Genomic DNA, 21,116 nt, shown 5'->3' on the forward strand with positions numbered 1-21,116 from the left:
GCCAGGGTGGAGTGCAATGGCATGATCTTGGCTCCCTGCAACCTCCACCTCCTGGGTTCAAGTGATTCTCCAGCCTCAGCCTCCTGAGTAGCTGGGATTAAGGCATGCACCACCATGCCTGGTTAATACTGTACTTTTAGCAGAGATGGGGTTTCACTATGTTTGGCCAGGCTGGTCTTGATCTCCTGACCTCAGGTGATCCACCCACTTCAGCCTTCCAAAGTGCTGGGATTACAGGTGTGAGCTACTGCACTCAGCCAGAGGGCTGTTTTTAAAAAGCATTATTTATTATTTATATCCCATTTGTTTCCAAAAAAGATTTCTGGCATATTCCAAAGTCACAGCACAAGGTTGGTGAGTAAAAATGCATATAGCCTTATGGAGGGCAGTACTCTCAAATTTTTTAATGTATATATTACTTGATCCAGTAATTCCTGAAACGAATTTCCTAAAGAAACACCTGACATATGCACAAAGATATATGTATATACATGTTCACTGCAGCAGTTTGTACTGGCAAAAAAATGAGCAGTATCTTATGGTCATCAACAGGGGATTGGTAAAATAATTAAAATCTAACCATAAAATATTGTGCAGCCATTGAGATTGAGGAAAATCTCTATGTACTGACCTACGTATATGAACAAACTCTCTAAGACATATTAAATAAAAAGGGCACAGAATGATGTGTATAGTGTATTCCCATTTGTTTAAAAAGAATGTGTATGTGTATATATGCGTGTATGTGTGTGTGTGTGTGTGTGTGTGTGTGTATATATATATACATATATATATGTAAAACCATTTAAAATGAAAGCTATACACCAGACTGTCCTCTGTATTATCCTTTAGGGATTAGAGGGATAGGGATGAAAATGATTTTTCAGGCCAGGTGCAGTGGCTCACACCTCTAATCCCAGCACTTTGGGAGGCCAAGGTGGGCAGATCACCTGAGCCCAAGAGATTGAGACCAGCTTGGGCAACATGGCAAAACCCTGTCTCTACAAAAAATGTAAAAATTAGCTGGGTGTGGTGGCTACACACCTGTAGTCCCAGCTACTCAGGAGGGTGGGGTGGGAGGACTGCTTGAGCCTGGGAGGTCAAGGCTGCAGTGAGCCAAGATCTTGCCACTGCACACTAGCCCGGGTGACAGAGCAAAACCCTGTCTCAAAAAAAAGAAAAGAAAATATTTCAAATTTTGCACTCCAAATACTTTTTAAAAAATTTATTTCTGCATATATTTATAGATCTTTACATCAGTCTTAAAAGTTATTTTTCAGCCGGGCGCGGTGGCTCAAGCCTGTAATCCCAGCACTTTGGGAGGCCGAGGCGGGTGGATCACGAGGTCAAGAGATCGAGACCATCCTGGTCAACATGGTGAAACCCCGTCTCTACTAAAAATACAAAAAATTAGCTGGGCGTGGTGGCGCGTGCCTGTAATCCCAGCTACTCAGGAGGCTGAGGCAGGAGAATTGCCTGAACCCAGGAGGCGGAGGTTGCGGTGAGCCGAGATCGCGCCATTGCACTCCAGCCTGGGTAACAAGAGCGAAACTCCGTCTCAAAAAAAAAAAAAAAAAAAAGTTATTTTTCAGAGAAATAATAAAATCTCCATGTAATCATAGATTCATCAGTTATCAATATTTAAAACGTTCCTCTTTAAAACTAGTATATCATGGCACTGAAAGCACAGATTTTGGGGTCACACAGCGTTGGGTTCCAGTCTTTGCTCTGCCACTTACCAGCTACGTGACTCTGGCCAGGTCGTTTCTCCCCCGAGGCCTTTGTGTCTTCATTTACAAGTCAGGCTAGTCACACGTCTTTCCTAGGATTGTTATGAAGAGGAGACGTAAAACGGCAACAAAAGCACTATGCTGGTGGCAGGAAGAGTGTCCCATGGATGGTCGATATGGCAATATATACAAGTGGCCTCTTTCTCCAGGACCCCTCTGTTGAGGGCAGGCACCCGGGGCAGGGAAAAGCCACAGAGCCAGGTGGGAGAGAGCAGGGACAAAGCAAGTGGGTTACTAACGTTAAGTGGTTAGGAACAAACAAAACTGAGACTCTTGGGCCAGAGCGCTGCAGCAAGGTGCCTGTGGCTTTAGGTTGCTGGAAAGCAGAGGCGAGCCTGCTCCAGGACCTCCATGCTCTGCTTCCTTTCTCCCTTGACCCCTCACCACTGCAATAGCAATGAGCTTTTCAGTAAGTACTGGAAAAACTCATCTCTCTTCCTTTATGGGGGATGGGGATACTAAGTATGGAGAAAGGTCTCACTGGCTCCAGCCAACCGGGAGCCTGATTTCCTTAGTAAGATTAAGATCTGGACCCACAGAGTGGTCCAACCCAACCCCCCGACCTTGGCCCAAGATCTTCTGTCAGACAATTTCCCTCCCTGCAACTCCCTAGAGCGGGAGTTCTTTAGGTCTCTTCCCCATTTGGCAGCTCACGCAAAGCTATGTGAAATAGTAACAGCTAAATCTGAATTAGGAAAGAACTTGTTACGGCTGCGCTCAGCCTAGGAAATTCTCTGTGGGCCTCCTGGCTCGTTTGGACTCTGAGAACAGACTCCATCAACACTGGCCTCACTTTTGGAGCTGCACACTGAATTCTGCCCTTCCAGGGATAACTGAGCGAAGTAGGCTAAACTCCTCTCCCTCCACCTCTACCTCACCCCACCCCTGCAAGTCAGCAGCCTCCATTCCCACTTGGAGAAACACAGCAGGTATGCTCTGGAGCCGTGCCACCCAGCACCATGAAGAAATGAATGGCGGTAGAGGGTCATGACTGAGCAAGACTCCTGGTTTCAAATCCCAGCTCTGCCTTTTGTTAGTTGTGCTACCTCGTGCAAGTCACTTCAAGGGTAACATCAACTGGTTTGCTGAAGATAAAAGAGAGATAACATCTGTAAAATGTTGGACATTGTGCTCAGCCCATTTCAAGGGCTCAATAATGGACAGCTGTAATTATCTTTACAGCTTTAAAGAGCTTGGGCTCTGATGGCAAATCGACTGGATTTGAACCCTGGCTTGACCATTTACTAGATTAGTCTGGGGTATGTTAATGAACTTTTCTGAGCTTCAGTGTTTCTTTGTGTGTGAGAGACAGGGTCTCTCTGTCACCCAGGCTGGAGTGCAGTGGTGAAATCTCAGCTCACTGGAGCTTTGATCTTCTGGGCTCAAGTGATTCTCCCACCTCAGCCTCCTGAGCTGCGACTACAGGTGTGCACCACCACGCCTGGCTAATTTTTGTATTTTTAGTAGAGATAGGGTTTTAGCATGTTGTCCAGGCTGGTCTTGAACTCCTGGGCTCAGGCAATCTGTTGGCCTCAGCCTCCCAAAGTGCTAGGATTACAGGCATGAAACACCACACCCGGCTCAACATTCCTCACCTGTAAAATGTGGCTTATAAATTATAAGAAAAAAATCCCTTCAGTGCTCCCCTCCTATCTCACAACTCTGCTCTTCCTAATGTATAGTCAACAATGACAGGGCACCAGAAAAGGAGCAAGCAGAGAAAAATCTCCCATGGCTTAGGTTAGCTTAGCGTGTCCATGCACTATCATAGAAGCTAAGGGAATGGTGAAAAGAGGCAGCAACAGGCCCAGTGTGCCTTAGGAGTGGGCCAGTTAGTGCTTAGCTGTTCCAGTGAAAGTGAAAACAAACTTTATCCTTAAACGAGCTGCCAGTTGAAATGACCAGGAAGGGTTTTACAGATTGATTCTCCTAAGCAAACATCCAGGAGAGAACAGCAAAAACCACACAGCTAAATGGATAACAGTTCCCAGCCTTGTCAGGAGAACTCTTTGGAGCCAAGTGAACCCCTGAGTCTCCTTTATCCCACCCCATCACTTCAACACTTTGTGATCAAGTTCAAACTCAGTCCCAACACAGAGTATCACTGCAAATTGTTTATTAAAACACAAAGCAATGGACAGTGAAAAACATCCTGATTTTGTACTTTTTGGTGGGAGTGGGGTGGGGCATGGAAGGCGTAGGGTCAGATGGAGACAGCCCAGAAGGAAAGCCAGCTCTATCCACCCCTACAGCTTCCCCGGGCAGCCAGGTTCAAAGCCCCTCAATTATATCTCACTGTGCCATCAATGCATATTGTGGCTACTGACGAAGAGTTGGTTTGGCCTCCACAGAGAGAGGACGGGAAACTAGAGTAGAAGCTATAAGGGCTAGAACTTGACACTTTTTCCTCCAGTACTTGGTACAGAATAGAGCAGCCAGGCCTAATGTATAAGGGTGGGGTTGGTTTCCTGACAAGCCAGATCAGGCCAATAATGGTTGAAGAGGCTGCCCTGAGCTCAGAATGGGCAGTTGGTCCTAGCCTGGGAGACCTTCGTGGAAGGAAAAGGTAACATTCCTTAAGTCCAAGGAGAGAACCAATCCAGGGTCAAATGTCTTTTCATTCCCTAGATCGTGACACACCAGGGAAGAGAGGAGTCAAGAATGTCTCTCCCTGCCAGTGCTCCCCTCCTACCTCGAAACTCGGCTCTCCCTTCCCGACAGTTGTCCTTTAAAAGGACGGAAAGCGCACTTCAGTTTGTTGTTGTTTTTCCTCATACTGAAATAAAGCACTGAAGCTCAAAATAGAGGTGAGAAGAGAGTTCTGCTTTCCCCAGTGCTGTGTGCCCCCATCTCACAAGACTGCCTGGATGCAAGAGGTGCCAAGGCCTCTCTGCCAACTCAAACAGACACTACTGTTTCCCTGGCTGCCAGCACAATCCTGGCTCCTTGTGTTTATACTCCTGGGAGAACCCGTCCCAAGAGATCCATCCTGCTTTTTTCCTGCCAACCCAGCTGGACCCCAAATCACCTGCTTTTGTCAAGATGATCTGGCCCCCCATCACAGGCTAGACAAAAGGCAGCTAGAAAGGACAGGCCAGACTGGAAGCAAGCCACACAGGTGCAAAGAAGAAGCCCGCCCTCACTTGGCAGCTGATCTACTGGTACCAATCTAGTCTCATAACAAAATGAGAAAACCTAGCCCTCTTGCCCCAGGGGAGGTCTAAATACAGAGAGTCTTAGCTTGGACTGAAAGAGAAAAATTGCTCTGATCTTCCTAAAGCTTGAACATTAAGGCTTCTTTGCAATTTTCTTGGAGCTCTTTAATCATTAATTATATCTTTCCATCAAAGAGAAGCAGATTTCTTCTGAGATTTCTGAACAGTTCCTGGGTGTTTCTGGTTCTGCTTCAGTGTACTATCTATCACTGTGCCTTGCCTCAGTCTCTCCTTCCTCCAGGGCTACAGGAGGAAGAGGCCCAAACCATACCTCCCCACCCTGCCCTTTAAAACAGACAAACAAAACAGATTCATCTCTCACTTCAGAAAGCTCACTTACTCTCCTACGTCCTTTTGGAGAGGCATGGAGGACAATATTCCATTTGATGCCATCAAGGATCCTCAAGGCAAGAAGACACTTGAATTATGTCAGAGTAAGCCAGCAAAGGGGAGGGAAGGGACAGGGAAGCAGCCCCATGGCAGGGACTATGGGACCTCTGCCCAGACCTGAATCTAGAGGGAATGCCCCACCCTGGCTCAGAGCAGGAGAGGAAAAGGCACTGTGCTGACCGGGGTGGCTCCTTCCCCAATCCCCAGGGAGGGCAGAGAACCTGCTGATTCTTTCCCTGGGTTTCCCAAGGTGAGCCAATTTCTAGGGAAGGGGATGTTAGCACTAGGAAAAGGAAAATACTGTTGCTGTTTTCTGAAGTTCTCAGTTAAGATTCTAGAATCCATAGCTAGGCCTTTCCAGAAGAGGCTAGAGGCAGGATAAGAAGGAAGAGAAATTCCTTAAAACAGAAGCTTCTCCCAAGAGATAAGGAAGTCAAAACCACAATTCTAAAGCTGGACCAAACAGTTCCCAGGCACAGAAAGGGGGAGGTAAACTTAACTCAAACTTTGCCCTCTCATCAAAGCCTAAGTGCCTGCTAATGTGATCCCAGTAGCTCTTAGGCAGTGAAAGCAAGAGAACACGAACATGCTCTTAAACCAACAGGTGGTCCTGTGGGCAAGGCTAGTCTTCCTGGGAGGCTAACACCATTGACAACTGAAGAAAACTATCTTCCCAGTCATGAGAACCTGGGGTGTCCACTAAGAGTAGCCTCTCCTCAACAATGGAGATTTTTCAGAAAAATGAATCTGGGTTAAGGGACATGAATCCCAGAGTTTCTTGGCATGATGTTTCAGTAAGCATGAGTGAGACCCAAAAAAAGTCTGATTAGAGACCAACTGGCCCCTGACCCAAGTCAGAGCTAGCCTGCAGAACTCTCAGCCCATCTCTGCAGCAGACGTCTGCATCATCCTCCCGGAAATTCAACTCAGGCCACACTTCTGGCAAAAAAAGTTTCACCCTGACTGTCTTTGTTTTCAGCCAGCTGGGCTCAGTGGGATCTAAAAACCTAGGACAGAGTACAGATTCAGTAGAAGAGCCTGGGCCTCTCTCCACCCACCCCCTCACTGACACCCCTCACTACCTCCCATGCATTCCCTATGGTGGAGCCTCTCAGTGCTAGCACTAAGCTCAAAATACAGATAGGGAACAAACAGTGCAAAAAGCAAAAGATGAACAACAGCGTAATTCTTGACACATACAATACAAAAACAAAAATAAAGAATCCCACCCTTTTAACCTAAACTTCATGTACCTATATCTTGGAGGAGCCACATACACACACACACACACACACACACACACACACACACACACACACTTTCAAGTTCAGCATCATGAGCCAGCTGTGGCCAGCCCTAGGCAGCTCTTGGTAGCTGGGTGGGCTTGGCTCCAGGGGAGTCGACCCCGCCCCCACCGTGCTTCTTCCTGCTTCCTCGTTTCCCCTTTAGTTGTTGTGAGCCATAGGAAGATGTTCCTTCCTTTTGGATACAACCAGAGAGGAAAGTGCCCATCCCTAACCCTGAGCTCAGGGGAAAGGGTGGGCTTGGAAACAGAGGCAGAAGCAAAGCTGCTTGGCTTACAGTACCATTAGGAAATGGCCCCAGGAGTCAGGGTTTCCTTCTGAGACTCTGAGTCACTGAAAGGGGATGTGTTGAGGTGGAGCTGGGACCCCCTCCTTCCTCAGAGAGACCCAGGCAAACTAACAAACAAGGCAAAACAGAGGCAGCAAGTCCTCCTTCTTCATCTTGTCTAATCCAATGGCAGGTCCCAGAACTTTGGGGAATTTCGATGGGACAGAAACCAAAGCTACTGCCAGAAGCCCATCTAGTTAGGATGTCCACTGCCCCAGGTAGGTGGTCCCCATGACTAAGGCTACAGTACCTCATCCTTTAGAAGCCGGGGAGCCTCATGAAGCACTATGGGAAGTGTTTCTCTGATTGCAGCCTCAGGCCACAGTCTTCCAGCTACCTGACTCAATACCCTAGCACTGAGACCCAAGTTAGCGAAAACAAAAGGCTACAATTCTCAAATGACTAAATGCTGGCCTAGAGTAATCATTAAAGAGCCAAAACCCAAGACATGAGCCCAAGAGCTACCTATTTTGTCACATAAAGAGCAGTTCAAATATATAGGGCTCTTAAAAAAACATATCTAATAAAGGAAACTCAAAATTAAACACATTCTAGAAAGACGGGCCTGGCCTGAGATCCTACACCGACTGCTCCAGCCGAAGCTGAAGCTAACCCTGCTGTCTCCCATCCACAAAATTCCCTCTAGCTTGGCTGGGTCCTCCTTTATTGTTGCCCTAACTGGGAAATGATGGTGACCAGAAAGGAGGGGACCAGGGAAGCTTTACTTCCTATACAAATTTTTCCAGGGAATTCAAGATAGACACTCAGATGCTAAGGTTAGCTTCAGAGCTGCTAAGGCTCTGGCTGACTGGAATTCCTTCAGTCCCATCACACCAAGAACATGACTGCTACTTGGATAGGGACATGAAAGGACAGGGAAGGGAGGGGCATACTATTAAGATCAATAAGCGTCACTGGGCCTATATAGCCAATTAGTCTAGTTCCTTGAAGCACTTCTAGGCATAAACCAAAACTGGCTGAACTGTGACACACAAGAACATGGGAATAAATGAACATCAGATACCAGACACTCTAAACAGTGGTCAGTCACTTAGTAGGGCTCAAGTCTCTGAGGTTGCTCTTAAGCTATGCTAACATCAGCCTTTTCTAATCCAAAGACCAGAAGAGACTTTTAAGGTCAAGTGTTCTGTTGCTGCAGGCTGGAAAGCATCCCTGCCCCCTGGCAGCAAGACCCTACAAAGGGGCCAGTAAAGAACTGCTGGGTCAGGTCCTCCTGGCTGCTGGCTCAGAGATCCAGGGCGGGAGGTACCAACAAGGTGAGGTGGTAAAGGAGAAAACATTCAAGCAGAGAACCCCAAATCCCCATGTCTCCTTCCCTTCTTGGCTATAACTTAGTGGGATGGTTAAGAGGGAGAAGAAATTTCAAATTAGCCAGATTAAGGGGTCCAAAAAAAAAAACTGAGAAGAAATCAAGTCTCCAACAGGCACTGAAATCAAAATGATTTGTTGTGGTAACAAGTCAGAGGCAGTTTGAGGACTTGACACAACCTAGTCGTCTTGAATACCAGACAGTCCTCTAACTGGCACGTCAGGGAGATAAGCAATGACAAAGCTCAAACACTAAAGGTGGGACCATCATTGGATTAATCCAGAAAGGCTTTCAAGTAAGGAAGCATTTTCTTTTCTTTTTTTTTTTTTAATCTCCCTACTTTCTTTATCTTTACCACACAAATTCTACCCCTTCACACACATTTTTTCAATCCCAGGACATCTAAAGTCTTATCTGGACATAACTTCAGACCATACCTAACTCCCAGTGCTGGTCGTCTCAGGTAATAAGATGGCATTTCCCTGTTGTTAATTTCTGACCTAAAAAACAGTGACTCCTCTGAGTTCAGAGTCCTTTCCACTAGGAATACAAATGAGGATCCTTGAGCAGGAAGGATCCAGTTTACCCTAAGTATCCTCAAGAGGAAAGAGACAGCTGGGGGCCAGCCACAAAGAGAGGCTGAGGACTGAAGCAGGTCTGGGACCAGGTGGTGAATGAGGGCTGCTCTCTACTTGCTCTGCCTCTTTTTATCTCCTTTAATGTGTGTGTGTTTTTTTTGTCTTTTTTTTTTCTTTCATTAATCATTGTGAAAAATATGGAAACCAAAACCAATATGGCTGGTTTCTTTCCCACACCCCTCCACCCTGTTCAGGATGGTCTTTTGTTCTCACAACCGGCAGAGGCAGAAGAGGGTTGGAATGAAGACTCCGAAGGCCACCAGGATGGGAAACATGAGGCTGCTGTTGTCTGAGGCATAGGGGTTGGGTGTGCGGGGGCCTGACTGCACCCGGTTCTTGTTGGTCTGTTTTTTGAGATTAGACCCTTCATCATATTCTTCCTCTTCTTCTTCCTCTTCTTTCTTCTCCAATCCCGGATGAGGCTGAAGCTTTGGTACATCTAACACAGGAAGAAAACACTATTAAGACCCACAGCATATAAGTAAGAAGACCCTTAAAAGCAGCAAATGAGCCACAATAGAGATTCCTGTGATTGAACCTGGGTCCAGAGGAAAGACCAGAAGTAACAGAAATAGCCTCTGGCCTATAGAACAGCAGAATGCTGCAAAAACTTTAGATTTAACTAGTAAGTAGAAAAAGCCCTGCTCAGAGAGGTTCACTATCTTACCTTCCTGTTCCACTTTTACAGAGCCCCAAGATGACCAGACTGTACAGGGACAATGACCCAATGCCTAAAATCTAACCTTTTCAAATCCCTCCTCCTCCCATAAGCCCACATTTCCTTTTGATTTCTATAGCAACTGAAGAAAAGCTGACCTGGAGAGTTCTGGGTTCCTAGCACACACTATCCCTCTCTGTCCTCCTTCCTCCTCAGAGACTTAAACACAGGTCTGTTTGGTAGTAAGACAATCATCCTCCAAGATGTCATAATATCAGCATTTGGGGAACATCAAGACAATAGGATGAAATCCTCAGTGCATTCAAGATGAGTTGGGAAAAGGTACAGAGGTAGAACGGGGGAGAAATGTCACAAAGACCCAGCTTTCTCCACAAAAATCAGTCTGAGATGCTGGCAGCCAGGAGAATCTAAGCCCTGAGGAAGAGACAGATATACTCTAAGGCTGGATCCCAAGAATAAGGAGACATAAAGAAGTGAAGTTTTGCCCCAGTGCAGTCCAGCAGTGCCGGCTTCTTTAAGAGCATACCAAAACCCTACAGGACCCCCTCTTTTACCTTTTTCCCCCTAAGAAACAGATGTCAAACAAACAGTATAAGGACAAGTTTTAGGTGATCCCAAATAACTACAAAGGTCAGGGCACACCAATAGGTGCCATTATTATTCCCAATTTATAGGGAAATTAAAAGCATCTGTCCAAGACAAACATCTGATTAAATGGCAGCAACAAGATATACACAGACCTGACTCCAAAGATTGTAGCTAGTACCATGTTATACTTCATCCCCATGCACTGACTCTGAAATCCCTACAATTTAGCTTTAAGTGTTTCCAAAATAGTGATCAGCTTAATTCTCTCCCAAGGGCCTCCTTCCACCTAAGTCAAAAAAGCAGGTCAAAACACAACTTACCATCTACTGTCCCAGCCATGATGTAGAGTGCACAGACTTTGGGATTGTCATAGTACCCCTAGGAAAAGGGAAACACTGGTCAACCCCACACAGCGGCAAACAGCTTCCCCTGTACCCACTCTCTTCAGCAATGGGCAGAATAGGGGTATTACCTTGACAAACTCAATGTAGAGTTTCCCTGTGAAGGTGGATACCTCCCCCTGGACACTCAACTTCCCCTTTCTGATGCTCATAGGAATAATTTCATCGTGAGCTGTGCTATGCCCAACACGATCAAAGATATCCAAGTCCTTCACCACGACATGGCCATTCAATCGCACATCAAATACCTTCCAGGATAAGAAAACGAAACAATGTCAAAATCATCAGCTTCACATCCTTTCAAGCAGATGGGCATCATGTACCTACTTGGGCCTCAAGTTCAAAAATAATTTAAGAAATGATGGGTCTGGATATCCAGGGTGACTAGCATTCTTAACCTGGGTCAAATCAAAGCCATGTTCCTTTGCTGCCAAGGAGGTTTTTTAATACTGGTCTTAAGGACCAAAGAATACAAACAAAAAGCTTAGCATAGAGAGAAGGAAATTCACAGGAAGGGACACATAAAAAATAAGGCTAAAAACCAGGTGAAGGTGCGGCAAACCATGGAGGGAAGTAACCAGGAGGGCCTTCACAGGATCAGTTAGTTGCCAAAACAAGGATTCTGGCATTGCTTTCTGTCACTAACCTCCAAGGCAAATGCAGCCTTGTGGACTATGGAACATGCTTCTCTACAGCTCATCTGTTCTTCCTTTCTGGAGAGGCTCTGACACACTCTAGCCCCATAATAATGGATTGTCCAAGAGCAGCACTGCCCCACTGGTCAAGCAGCAGCCTGACCAGGACCTCACCTTTTGCTGGGACTGTGCAAAGTAGACCTCGGCAAATTTCAAGACCAGCACGTAGTCTCCCTCCTCTTTGATGGGCACTTCGTAGCCAAAGGTCTCCTCATTGTACCGCTCAGTTTGATACAGAATCTGGTCCTCAGGGTTGGAACGCAGGATTGGCAGTTTCATGCCATAGTCTGAGGCTGAGGACAAAAGACAAAGAAAGAGAAAGCACATCCGAGTCAAGACACAAAAGAAGAGCAAAGACCCCAGAACAGCCAGAGGCATTTCCAGGGTAATGTTAATAATAACCCTTTCCTCTGCACCTGGCTAACAGAGCTCCAACAAAGGCAGGAATCAGCCATTACTATGGAAGAGTAAAATCAGGCCAACAGCCCCTATAAACCTCAGAGCAGAACTTTCTAAAAGCATATTAAAATGACCTTTTTCCCCTGACTGTAAGGAAAATGATGAGACGAGTAAAAGTCTAACTCATTACCAGAAGAAAGTGCTATGCTGTAGCTGCCTGGTTCCCCAAGAGGGAAGGCTTCAGAGAAACCTCCTAAAACAAGGGGGATGGCCAGGAACTCCATACAAGATGAAGTTCAAAGAATGTTTTCTCTCATTCAGAAAAGCCCAGAGTCTAAAACAAACAGGATATCTGCTTTGGAAAGTCATCCTTCATTGTCCTTACTACAAGTAAGATTCCAGCTTTAGTTGTTGTGTGTGTGTGTTTTTAAATAACTTTCATTGAAAAAGTTCCAAAGCTGGTAAACAAAAACAGGCTCATAAAAGAAAGGTGTGATCGTTTCTACGTTTCTAATTTCCTTACTTCCCACAGGCTCACAAAACTCTACCTTACCTACTCACTTGAACATTCACTCAGATAAACCAACAGGAGAAAAAAAAGTGACCACTGCACCTCCAGCACCTAGCACAGGACCTGGTACAAAGTCTCCACTCCCACAGTTTGCTGAATGAACAAACAACAATAAAGGAGGTGCCTGCAAAGCAGTGAAGTCATGCCATTCTGTCCACAAGGCTAGAGCATCCTGCAGAGAAAGATAATCCGCCTAAAATGTCCAAGTCCTAGGGGAGTCACCTTTCACATTTCACCAACTAACAAGGAATGAGACAGGGTAAAAGTAAAAAGTTGATTACCAGCCGGGCGCGGTGGCTCACGCCTGTAATCCCAGCACTTTGGGAGGCCGAGGCGGGTGGATCACGAGGTCAAGAGATCGAGACCATCCTGGTCAATATGGTGAAACCCCGTCTCTACTAAAAAAATACAAAAAATTAGCTGGGCATGGTGGCGTGTGCCTGTAATCCCAGCTACTCAGGAGGCTGAGGCAGGAGAATTGCCAGAACCCAGGAGGCGGAGGTTGCGGTGAGCCGAGATCGCGCCATTGCACTCCAGCCTGGGCAACAAGAGCGAAACTCCGTCTCAAAAAAAAAAAAAAAAAAAAAAAGTTGATTACCTTGGGTCAGTATCAGAAGAACAGAAAAACTCTCTTGCCCCCAGGCCTCTCCCAACCTTGGTATGAGATAGTTGTACATATGCTTTTTTCTTTCTCTTGTACAACAAACTAAACTAGGGTCTTTGTGCAAATATAAGATACCCCATTTCAGCCTCAGATACAGTTATGCTTCCTCCAGAGAGTAGCCAGACTCCTTTATCCTATAAACTCAGCAAGGCTTTCTAGTGCTCCACAAATATACTTTCCCAACTACAGATGTAACAGTCATGTAGTCTCTCCTCCCGCATGAAATTGAGATTCCAAGACTGCCTTCCAATTTCACATGGTGACCCTGAAGACATTTGGCACCTAGATCCTTTGGGAGACGGCCAGGGGCTGTCATCCCCAGAGCTTTATCTTCTGAATCACCAACAAGGGAGAGGACATGACAAAAGGTAAAAGATTAACAAAAAGAGCCAGTGGCTGAGGTCAAGACCTCAAAAAAATAAACATAACTGTTAACGGTTCCTGTAAGTGACATTAGCCACGAGATCAGATGGACTGATGAGACAATGGAACAGGAAACTCATTGCAGTTTTGTCTTCAGACTTTTTTTCTTCCCATTTCTCCTCCAGAAATCAAAGAAGAGTAGCTGAGCAATGCTACAAAGGATATACTGCTAATATGCACCCCCCACCCCACCTCCAGCTTCCTTTCCAGGCTCAAAAAACCACTGTGCTGGGATACAAACCTAAAAAGACTGCTATTTCTCTTCCAACTGAGCTCTAAAAATTTCCTTCTTCCATGAGGCCATGATCCTTATAAATCTGGAACATTAACTAGATTTGATTTATAGCTACACAATTTTATGCATGTGTGGGGATTTTTTTTTTTTTTTTTTTTTTTTTTTTATTTTGAGATGGAGTTTCGAGGCCAGGCGCCCACCGCGCCTGTAATCCTAGGGAGGCCGAGGTGGGTGGATCACCTGACGTCAGAAGTTCAAGACCAGCCTGGCCATCATGGTGAAACCCCATCTTTAAAAGAAAAAAAAAATTTTGAAAAATAAAAAAGAGATGGAGTTTCACTCTTCTTGCCCAAGCTAGAATGTGATGGCACGATCTCAGCTCACTGCAACCTCTGCCTCCCAGGTTCAAGCGATTCTCCTGCCTCAGCCTCCCAAGTAGCTGGGATTATAGGTGTGTGCCACCACGCCCAGCTAATTTTTTGTATTTTTAGCAGAGATGGGGTTTCACCATGTTAGCCAAGCTAGTCTCAAACTCCTGACCTCAGGTGATCTGCCTGCCTCAGCCTCCCAAAGTGCTGGGATTACAGGCGTGAGCCACTGAATCTTTTTTTTTTTTTTCTTGACAAATCAGAAACGTGAGAAACTAACAGTAACGTCATCTAGGGCAGTCTCAGCCCCACAGCAAAGAAAACTCAACCATGTGAACAAAACTTACTTAACAACCTTGGAATTACCTTTAAATATTTTCCCTTTAAAGCCCAAGTGGCTTTCCCAAGAGATCTGCCATATGTAAAGTTGAAGCTGACCAAGTCCCAAGAGATGGAGCAGCAAAAAAGATTTTTCTTCCCTCCTTAGCCCTTATACATTCACAGTGAAATATTTCTCTAAAATACAATGAAGGGTACAGTCAGCATACTGCTGAAATTGGCATAATATAACTCAGTCAACCAAAAAGGAAGGGGGCCAAAAGGCCTACATTATGTCTGCTCCTTAGTTTTAGACAATGTAGTAACTAGGCTGCTTGGAAAATTCAGCACAGGGTTCAGGAAAAGACATACACGAAGTGTCACTGAACAAGTTCTTTTTCTCTAGGTCTGTTTTCTCACCTATAAGGATATCACCTATTCCACAACATTGTGTTAAGGGTAGAACAGTCCGTATAAAGAGCTCAATACAATGGCTCACACAGAGAGAGACACAGACGCATAGGTATGCTAGCCAGGCAAGGACATGCACACGATAAGCACTAATGTCTCCACTTGGGGGAATTTAGGGAATGGATCAAAAGAAAAGGAAGTAATAAAACTAACTGGAAAACTGCAAATGGGAACCACAAGAATGAGAAAGCCAGAATGAGCAGACTTCCTCCTTGAGAACACAGCTATAGAACTTCCTGGTGCTCTAGCGTCACTCCCCACCCCACCCCCTCAGGTCTCCTGGTCACTAGACTGTTCTGCTGGATCAGTTCTTTCTCAAGTGAAGCCAGTACCAAAAGAATTGTTCTGAATGGGCTGAGACAGGGATTCAGGGACCTACTTTTTCTTTTTTTTATTTTGATGGGAGTCTCACTCTGTCGCCAGGCTGGACTGCAATGGCATAATCTCAGCTCACTGCAATCTCTGCCTCCCAGGTTCAAATAATTATTTCTTCTGCCTCAGCCTTTGAAGTAGCTGGGACTACAGGCACATGCCATAACACCTGGCTAATTTTTTGTATTTTAGTAGAAATGGGGTTTCACCATGTTAGCCAGGATGGTCTCGAACTCCTGACCTCGTGATCCACCCACCTGAGCCTCCCAAAGTGCTGGGATTACAGGAGCGAGCCACCACGCCTGGTGGGACCTAAATTTTCTACCTGTGAACTTCCACTACTTGGAGGGCCTGCAGATGAAGCCTGCCTGTTAGGTGACAGCAGATACAGAGAATTCTAAACAAATCCCATGGCTCTGAGCAAATCAGAGGCAGCAGTGACTCCTCTCTCATCCCATCTTTCAAGCTCTTACCTCCCCAAAGCCAAATCCTTTCCCAGATAAAAGGAAGGCAGCCCGGAAAAGGGTCTTCCTTACTGTTTACAGCAAGAGCAACCTGATAGGCTCTAGTCCCCAGCCAGCCTCTTTCCTCTCTGGAGCCATGTTCTGCCCTATTTTTAATTCCATGTAAAAGGTCATCAAGGAAAAAAGTGACAGAGACACTTTAACTGCTTTGGACAGGAGAGTTTACAGAGTCTTATCAGAGATTTCTAAAGCATGAGAAGTTTTTTTTTTTGAAAAGTGAAACAAGGCTCAGAGAGGTAAAGCATGTTTCTCAAGATCATAAGACTTTAGCAGGTATCTATGAAGAGGAAATAGCCTTCCCTAAAACCAAGCAAAATTCTATGCCCTCAGGTCAAATAACCAGGTCTTTTCCTAGTCAGAGTGAAGAGGAACTCAGAATGACCAAGTTACATATCTGGAACACGGCCAGGTGCGGTGGTTCATGCCTGTAATAGCAGCACTTTGGGAGGCCAAGGTGGGAGGATCACTTGAGGAAAGGAGTTTGAGACCAGCCTGGGAAACACAGAGAGACCCCTGTGTCTACAATGAAAAACAAAATAAAAATTTTTGAATAAATAAATAAAAACCCTGGAATGTGCCTCATACAAAAACCTCAATGTGAACACTTCTAAACAACCACTTTCTGCAGTGGTGCTCCCATCTGTGGAAGCAAACAGGCCGAAAAAGCCTTTCCCAGGATGTAAGCACTAGCTATTGTCAAGGCAGAAATGAAATCCAATAAATATTCTGAACTGCCTTTGAAAGCCTAAGCCACTAGGTGCCCTGGGCCACTCACAGTTACAAGAATACTGAACTACAAAGAAACTATACAGAAACAGCAAGTTCAAAAGAAGGCCAAACTCTTATCTGAACTAACTTGGTAACAAATACCTGAATTCATTCAACATAAAATCAACTTTTCTCAGCAAGCTGGAAACAACATCACGAGCAAGTGGAAAAAGAAATAAGGCATACAGTTCCTATTACAATCAATGTAAATAGCTGCATGAGGCAAGGGTCTCCAAATACCTGGCACACCCTTATCCAAACAGGCCCAGAGAAGAAACGCAGCGTGAACAGCTGCACTTCCCTTGGTGGGACTGACTCCTTAGCACAGAGAGAGCTACCTCCTGAGAGCGCAAGCTTATGCACATCTCAGCCCTCACCTAAAGCCAGCAAAATGCCTTTCTCAGGAACCTGGTGAAGTGCAATGTTGCAACAAGCTGGTCCAAACTGCAGCTGAGAAGCACCACCTCCCACTCTCCATCCATGCCTTAATACTGCTCCAATTCTTACCCACACTGGTAGACTGGAGAAGGGAACCTTAGTAGGGAACCTTCATTTATATATATGATGCCCCAAGGGCCACTGTCACATGAGCTCTGGTAGGTCTCCTGTAATTTTACCTGCTACAATAAACTTCTCCCAAGGAACTGCAACCATGAGCTAATAACCCAAGGACAGAGATCTTGGCTGACTGCTGACCAGGCCAAAAGAAACACACACACACACACACACACACACACACACACACCCCTCACACACCTGCACCAGCAAATTAAAACCAGAATTTTTGAATAAGGGCAGTATGTGGGAACTAAACCTGTGTGGTCTTACTCAGCTTTATCCTCTGCACAACAGACTTAATGTAAGGCATGGTATCTGCTAAGTGAAAGAAACCATCCGTGCAGTGCCCTTGCCACAGCTATCTCAAGAGGCAAAGTCCACAAACTGTCTAGTTTCCTCAAGGGCTCCTTCCTCCCTGCCCACACTCACGAAGAAAGAGGAAGGGTCCAGGATAGAGATAGTAATGACCTCCTGCTGTAAAGTCTGGCTTTGGCTGCTGTTACCGCTGCTAAAGACTGGAGCCCTGAGTCAGCTGAAGCCAGGCTACTGTGATCTACATGCCAGGACTCAACAAATTCCAAGACAAACATAGAACTTCAGAAAACAGCCCTGTGTCCCAAGACCCTCACATGCGTGAAAAACAATAAACTCCCTAATATAACAAACTCCAGGACCCAGCAATCAACTTGGGAGGAACTCCGTTAAACTCTTTTAGTAAAATCAAGAGCCAAATCTGGGCATCGCGAAAGAGAGTGAGAGAAAGTGAAGAGTGAGTCTGTCTCCTGGTCGTCTGGAGGTGGCATACTGCCAATTTAGCAGCCTCTGAACCCGCCATACAGCATCAATCTCCTTCCAACACATGAAGCAAAGAACTTCCTTCTGAAACCTGTTTTCCAATCCCCCCAACAGAACAAAGATTCTAAAGTAGATCTTCCAAAACAGTGGTCGGGAGGTGGGGGCAACCTACATCACAAGCCTCTGGTGCAGAAACCTGGGTTCCCGCAAAAAAGCTCAATCTGCTAAAAATCGATTTCGAGTGGGGACTAGGAATCTGCATTTTTAACCAGCTGCCCTGGCAATTCTGACACACAGTAACTTTGGGAACTGTGCAGCAATGTTAAAAAAAACCACTGTTACCGAATCGTTAAGTCACATTAAGTCACAATCATTTCCCCCCTAAGCTGGAATTAGAACTGTCAGGATCACCTAGGGAAGGTTGCTAAGCATTCTCTGATAGACCATTCGGATTCTTACACTGGTTGACCCAGTTCACACACAGCCACCAGCCTCACGTGCAGGATGGCTTCGACAGAACCACCTTCTGGGGGCAGCCTGCAGATTCTACTTTTAAGCACACAGAGTCTTCGCTCGAAAAGAGGGCGGGGGAGGAGGCTACAATCAAACTTTCCTGGCCCATCCTCTCCAGAGTCCTTCCTATTCTGGCTAAGAAGCAAGCCCCGCTCCTGCAGAAGGGGAAAGGAAAGCGGCGGATTCCTGGGTCGGCAAGAATCGCCCAAGAACTGTCTCGACAGGAGAAGCAGAAGTACTCATGACCTACAATCCGCGAGGCCTGGAGGTGGCAAGAGGCCGCCCTCATCTTTACTCTCCCAGCTTGGATAGGAGTGAGGGCTTGAGAAAATGCAGGATGCGAACTCCAAATATAACTAACTTCTCGCCAACTCCCTGCCTCTATGACTCTAGGTAGCTTGGAGCCAGTGCCAGGCCCTAAGCTCCGAGCGGGCCCCCGAGGAAGCTGCAGAAGAGAAACTTCGCTCCAGAGACACGGCCCCAGGGTCTAAACGGGCTCGGGGCCCGCAGCCCCCGGCCGGCTGCGCCCCAGCACAGCAGGCCCCGGATCCCACGGCTCGGCACGGGGACTCTCACCTCGGCCCACCCGGCCTTCTAAAGGGTCCTTGCGGAAGTGGATGCCATGCACGTCCACATGCGCCTCTCCGCCCGCGTTGACCGCCCAAATGACGCTCTCAGGCAGCCCGGCCCCCGCCGCGCCGGCCACGCCGAGCCCCGGCCCCCGGATCGCCGGCAGCAGCAGCAGCAGCAGTCGCAGGAGCGCCACAGCGGCTCCCTCAACCACCCAGGCCCCCAGCATGGCGGCCACCACCGCGGGGGCAGTCCCCGCCGACCCTCGTCCTCGGCCGGCTGCCAGGCCGCCCCGGACTCAGAAAAACAGCGCCACGGGCCGCTCCGCCTGAGCCGCCAGAGACATGTCGCTCTCAGGCCTCCTCCTCAGCCACGGGTACCGCCTCCCACTTCAGGAACAACCTACCCCGCCACCCGGCCCCCGGCTACGACCCTGCAGCCAATCAGCGCCCGGCCCTCATTAATTACCCACCACCCCGCTGGGAGACGCCCGCTCATTGGCTGCCAGGCGCGGGAAAGGGCGTGGCTTCTCCCAGGGGCCAGCGCAGCCGTGGGGCATGGGATGGAGCGCGCGCAGAGGGAGTGAGTTCGGTTGAAGCGGCGTTTCGATGCGGAAGTGGCGGGTGCAGCGCCCAGGCGGCCCCGGAATCCCATAGCTGAATGGGAAAGGTGGCATGTGGGGGAAGGTTTAAGGTAGGGCGCACTGACACGTCGCCAGCACTTCCGGTGCTCCTGCTCTTGAGACTAAATAGGCTTTGGAGGGGGCGTGGCCGACTTGCCCGCCCCCTCTTCTTTTCTCAGGGAGAAGCATGAGCATAAATTCTAGTAGGAGAAGCAATGGACACGCTCCAGACCTAAGAGACTCAGGTCTTTTCGCCGCGTGAGGGAGAGGACCCATGCTTTCCCAGAGAGGCCGCGGACACAGGTCTCCAGGGAACGAGTCCCACGAGGATAAGGCCCCGCCCCCTCCCCTTAGCGGGCTCGGGGTGTGTGGTAGCGTCCAGACGGCCGTCCAATCAGGGGGCTCCAGCGCAGCGGAAACGCGTGGCTTTGTGAGCGAGGGGCTCCAGGCTGCCCGCGTCTCCATGGCGACAGCCTCCGGCCGCCTCCGCCGCGTGAGGGCGGGGCCGTGGCGCCCTAGGCGCGAACCGGAGTCGCCGCCCGCCGCGCCGGAGCTGGAGGTCGGGGATGTCTCGCACAGCTACGGCCCGAGCTCGCTCCCTGCTCCTTGGCAGTTTACCCGGCGCTCTTCCACACTGGAGATCCCTGCGCTTCGGTCGCTGCTTAGACTCCCATTTTTCTGATGGGAAAACTGAGGCCTAGAAAGGGACTGAATGTTGCCAAAGGGTCGCACCGCAAGTGTAGGGCAGTCAAAGAAAAAAAAAAAAAAACTGCTTATGCATTTGTTCCATAAATACTGGTCGATTTGGAAATTCTCCCTAAAAGGAAAAAAATGTATCAAGTCCCTACTACTAGGGTTGTCAGATTTGGCAGACAAAATATGAGAAGCCCAGTTATATTTGAATTTCAGATAAGCAAATGGGACCCAGTTATACTAAAAAAAAAAAAAAAAAAAATGCACTGTTTATCTAAAATTCGGACTTAACTGGACTTCTTGTATTTTATCTGACAATCCTACCTACTACTTAGGCAACGAGCTTTGTGCTGCATTAACGAAGAACACACCTGGCGTCCCACGTGAGAATCATAGACCTTGCACAACCCCTAATGCAATTAATTACTTAGAACGGTGATAAGTGCTATACAGGAACAAAACAGGGTACCAAAATAGAGACTGTCAGTGGTGAATCTAAACGCACCCGAATTCCTCCCTGGGCCCCAAATTCAGACCCCATGGGGTAACTTTTGGAAGTGTTCCCTCCCAGTCTCACTTTCCCCACTATTTTGCAGGGCATCCTTGCTTCTCCCATAGACATGCCCGTCCAAGGTGTGTTGGGCCCTGCACTGGGGTTTCTTTTTTTTTTTATGAGACGGAGTCTCGCTTTGTTGCCAGGCTGGAGTGCAGTGGCGCAATCTCAGCTCACTGCAACCTCTGTTTCTCGGGTTCAAACGAGTCTCCTGCCTCAGCCTCCCAAGTAGCTGGGATTACAGTTGCATGCCATCACGCCTGGCTAATTTTTGTATTTTTAGTAGAGACAGGGTTTCACCATGTTGATCAGGCTGGTCTCGAACTCCTGACCTTGTGATC

General features: G+C 47.3%; 1 protein-coding gene across 2 annotated transcripts; it reads right to left on the reverse strand.

Moving 5' to 3' along the window:
* Positions 1–3,889: 3,889 nt before the first annotated feature.
* Positions 3,890–19,306, reverse strand: MLEC (malectin). Of its 2 annotated transcripts, XM_003932177.4 has the most exons (5): positions 18,914–19,302; positions 11,473–11,651; positions 10,735–10,911; positions 10,583–10,640; positions 3,890–9,434 (listed from the first exon to the last, which is right to left on the reverse strand). In XM_003932177.4, exons 1-5 carry the CDS (start codon positions 19,134–19,136, stop codon positions 9,205–9,207), a joined length of 867 nt encoding a protein of 288 aa, XP_003932226.1. In that variant the 5' UTR covers positions 19,137–19,302; the 3' UTR covers positions 3,890–9,204. The 2 variants fall into 2 exon arrangements, with proteins under 2 accessions (XP_003932226.1, XP_074258253.1); XM_074402152.1 differs by lacking the exons at positions 10,583–10,640; positions 10,735–10,911 and having other exon boundaries at positions 18,914–19,306.
* Positions 19,307–21,116: the final 1,810 nt, after the last annotated feature.

The sequence above is a fragment of the Saimiri boliviensis genome, chromosome 7, assembly GCF_048565385.1.
Source record: "Saimiri boliviensis isolate mSaiBol1 chromosome 7, mSaiBol1.pri, whole genome shotgun sequence".
Taxonomy (NCBI): Eukaryota; Metazoa; Chordata; class Mammalia; order Primates; family Cebidae; genus Saimiri; species Saimiri boliviensis.

Bases quoted from the DNA above. Each gene is read 5' to 3' on its own strand.
- MLEC (XM_003932177.4), bottom strand. From the start codon at position 19,136: ATGCTGGGGGCCTGGGTGGTTGAGGGAGCCGCTGTGGCGCTCCTGCGA. The intron at 11,652-18,913 runs GTGAGAGTCCCC...TTTTGTCCTCAG, and splicing joins AGAAGGCCGGGTGGGCCGAG to CCTCAGACTATGGCATGAAA. The intron at 10,912-11,472 runs GTGAGGTCCTGG...TTATCCTGGAAG, and splicing joins TTGCACAGTCCCAGCAAAAG to GTATTTGATGTGCGATTGAA.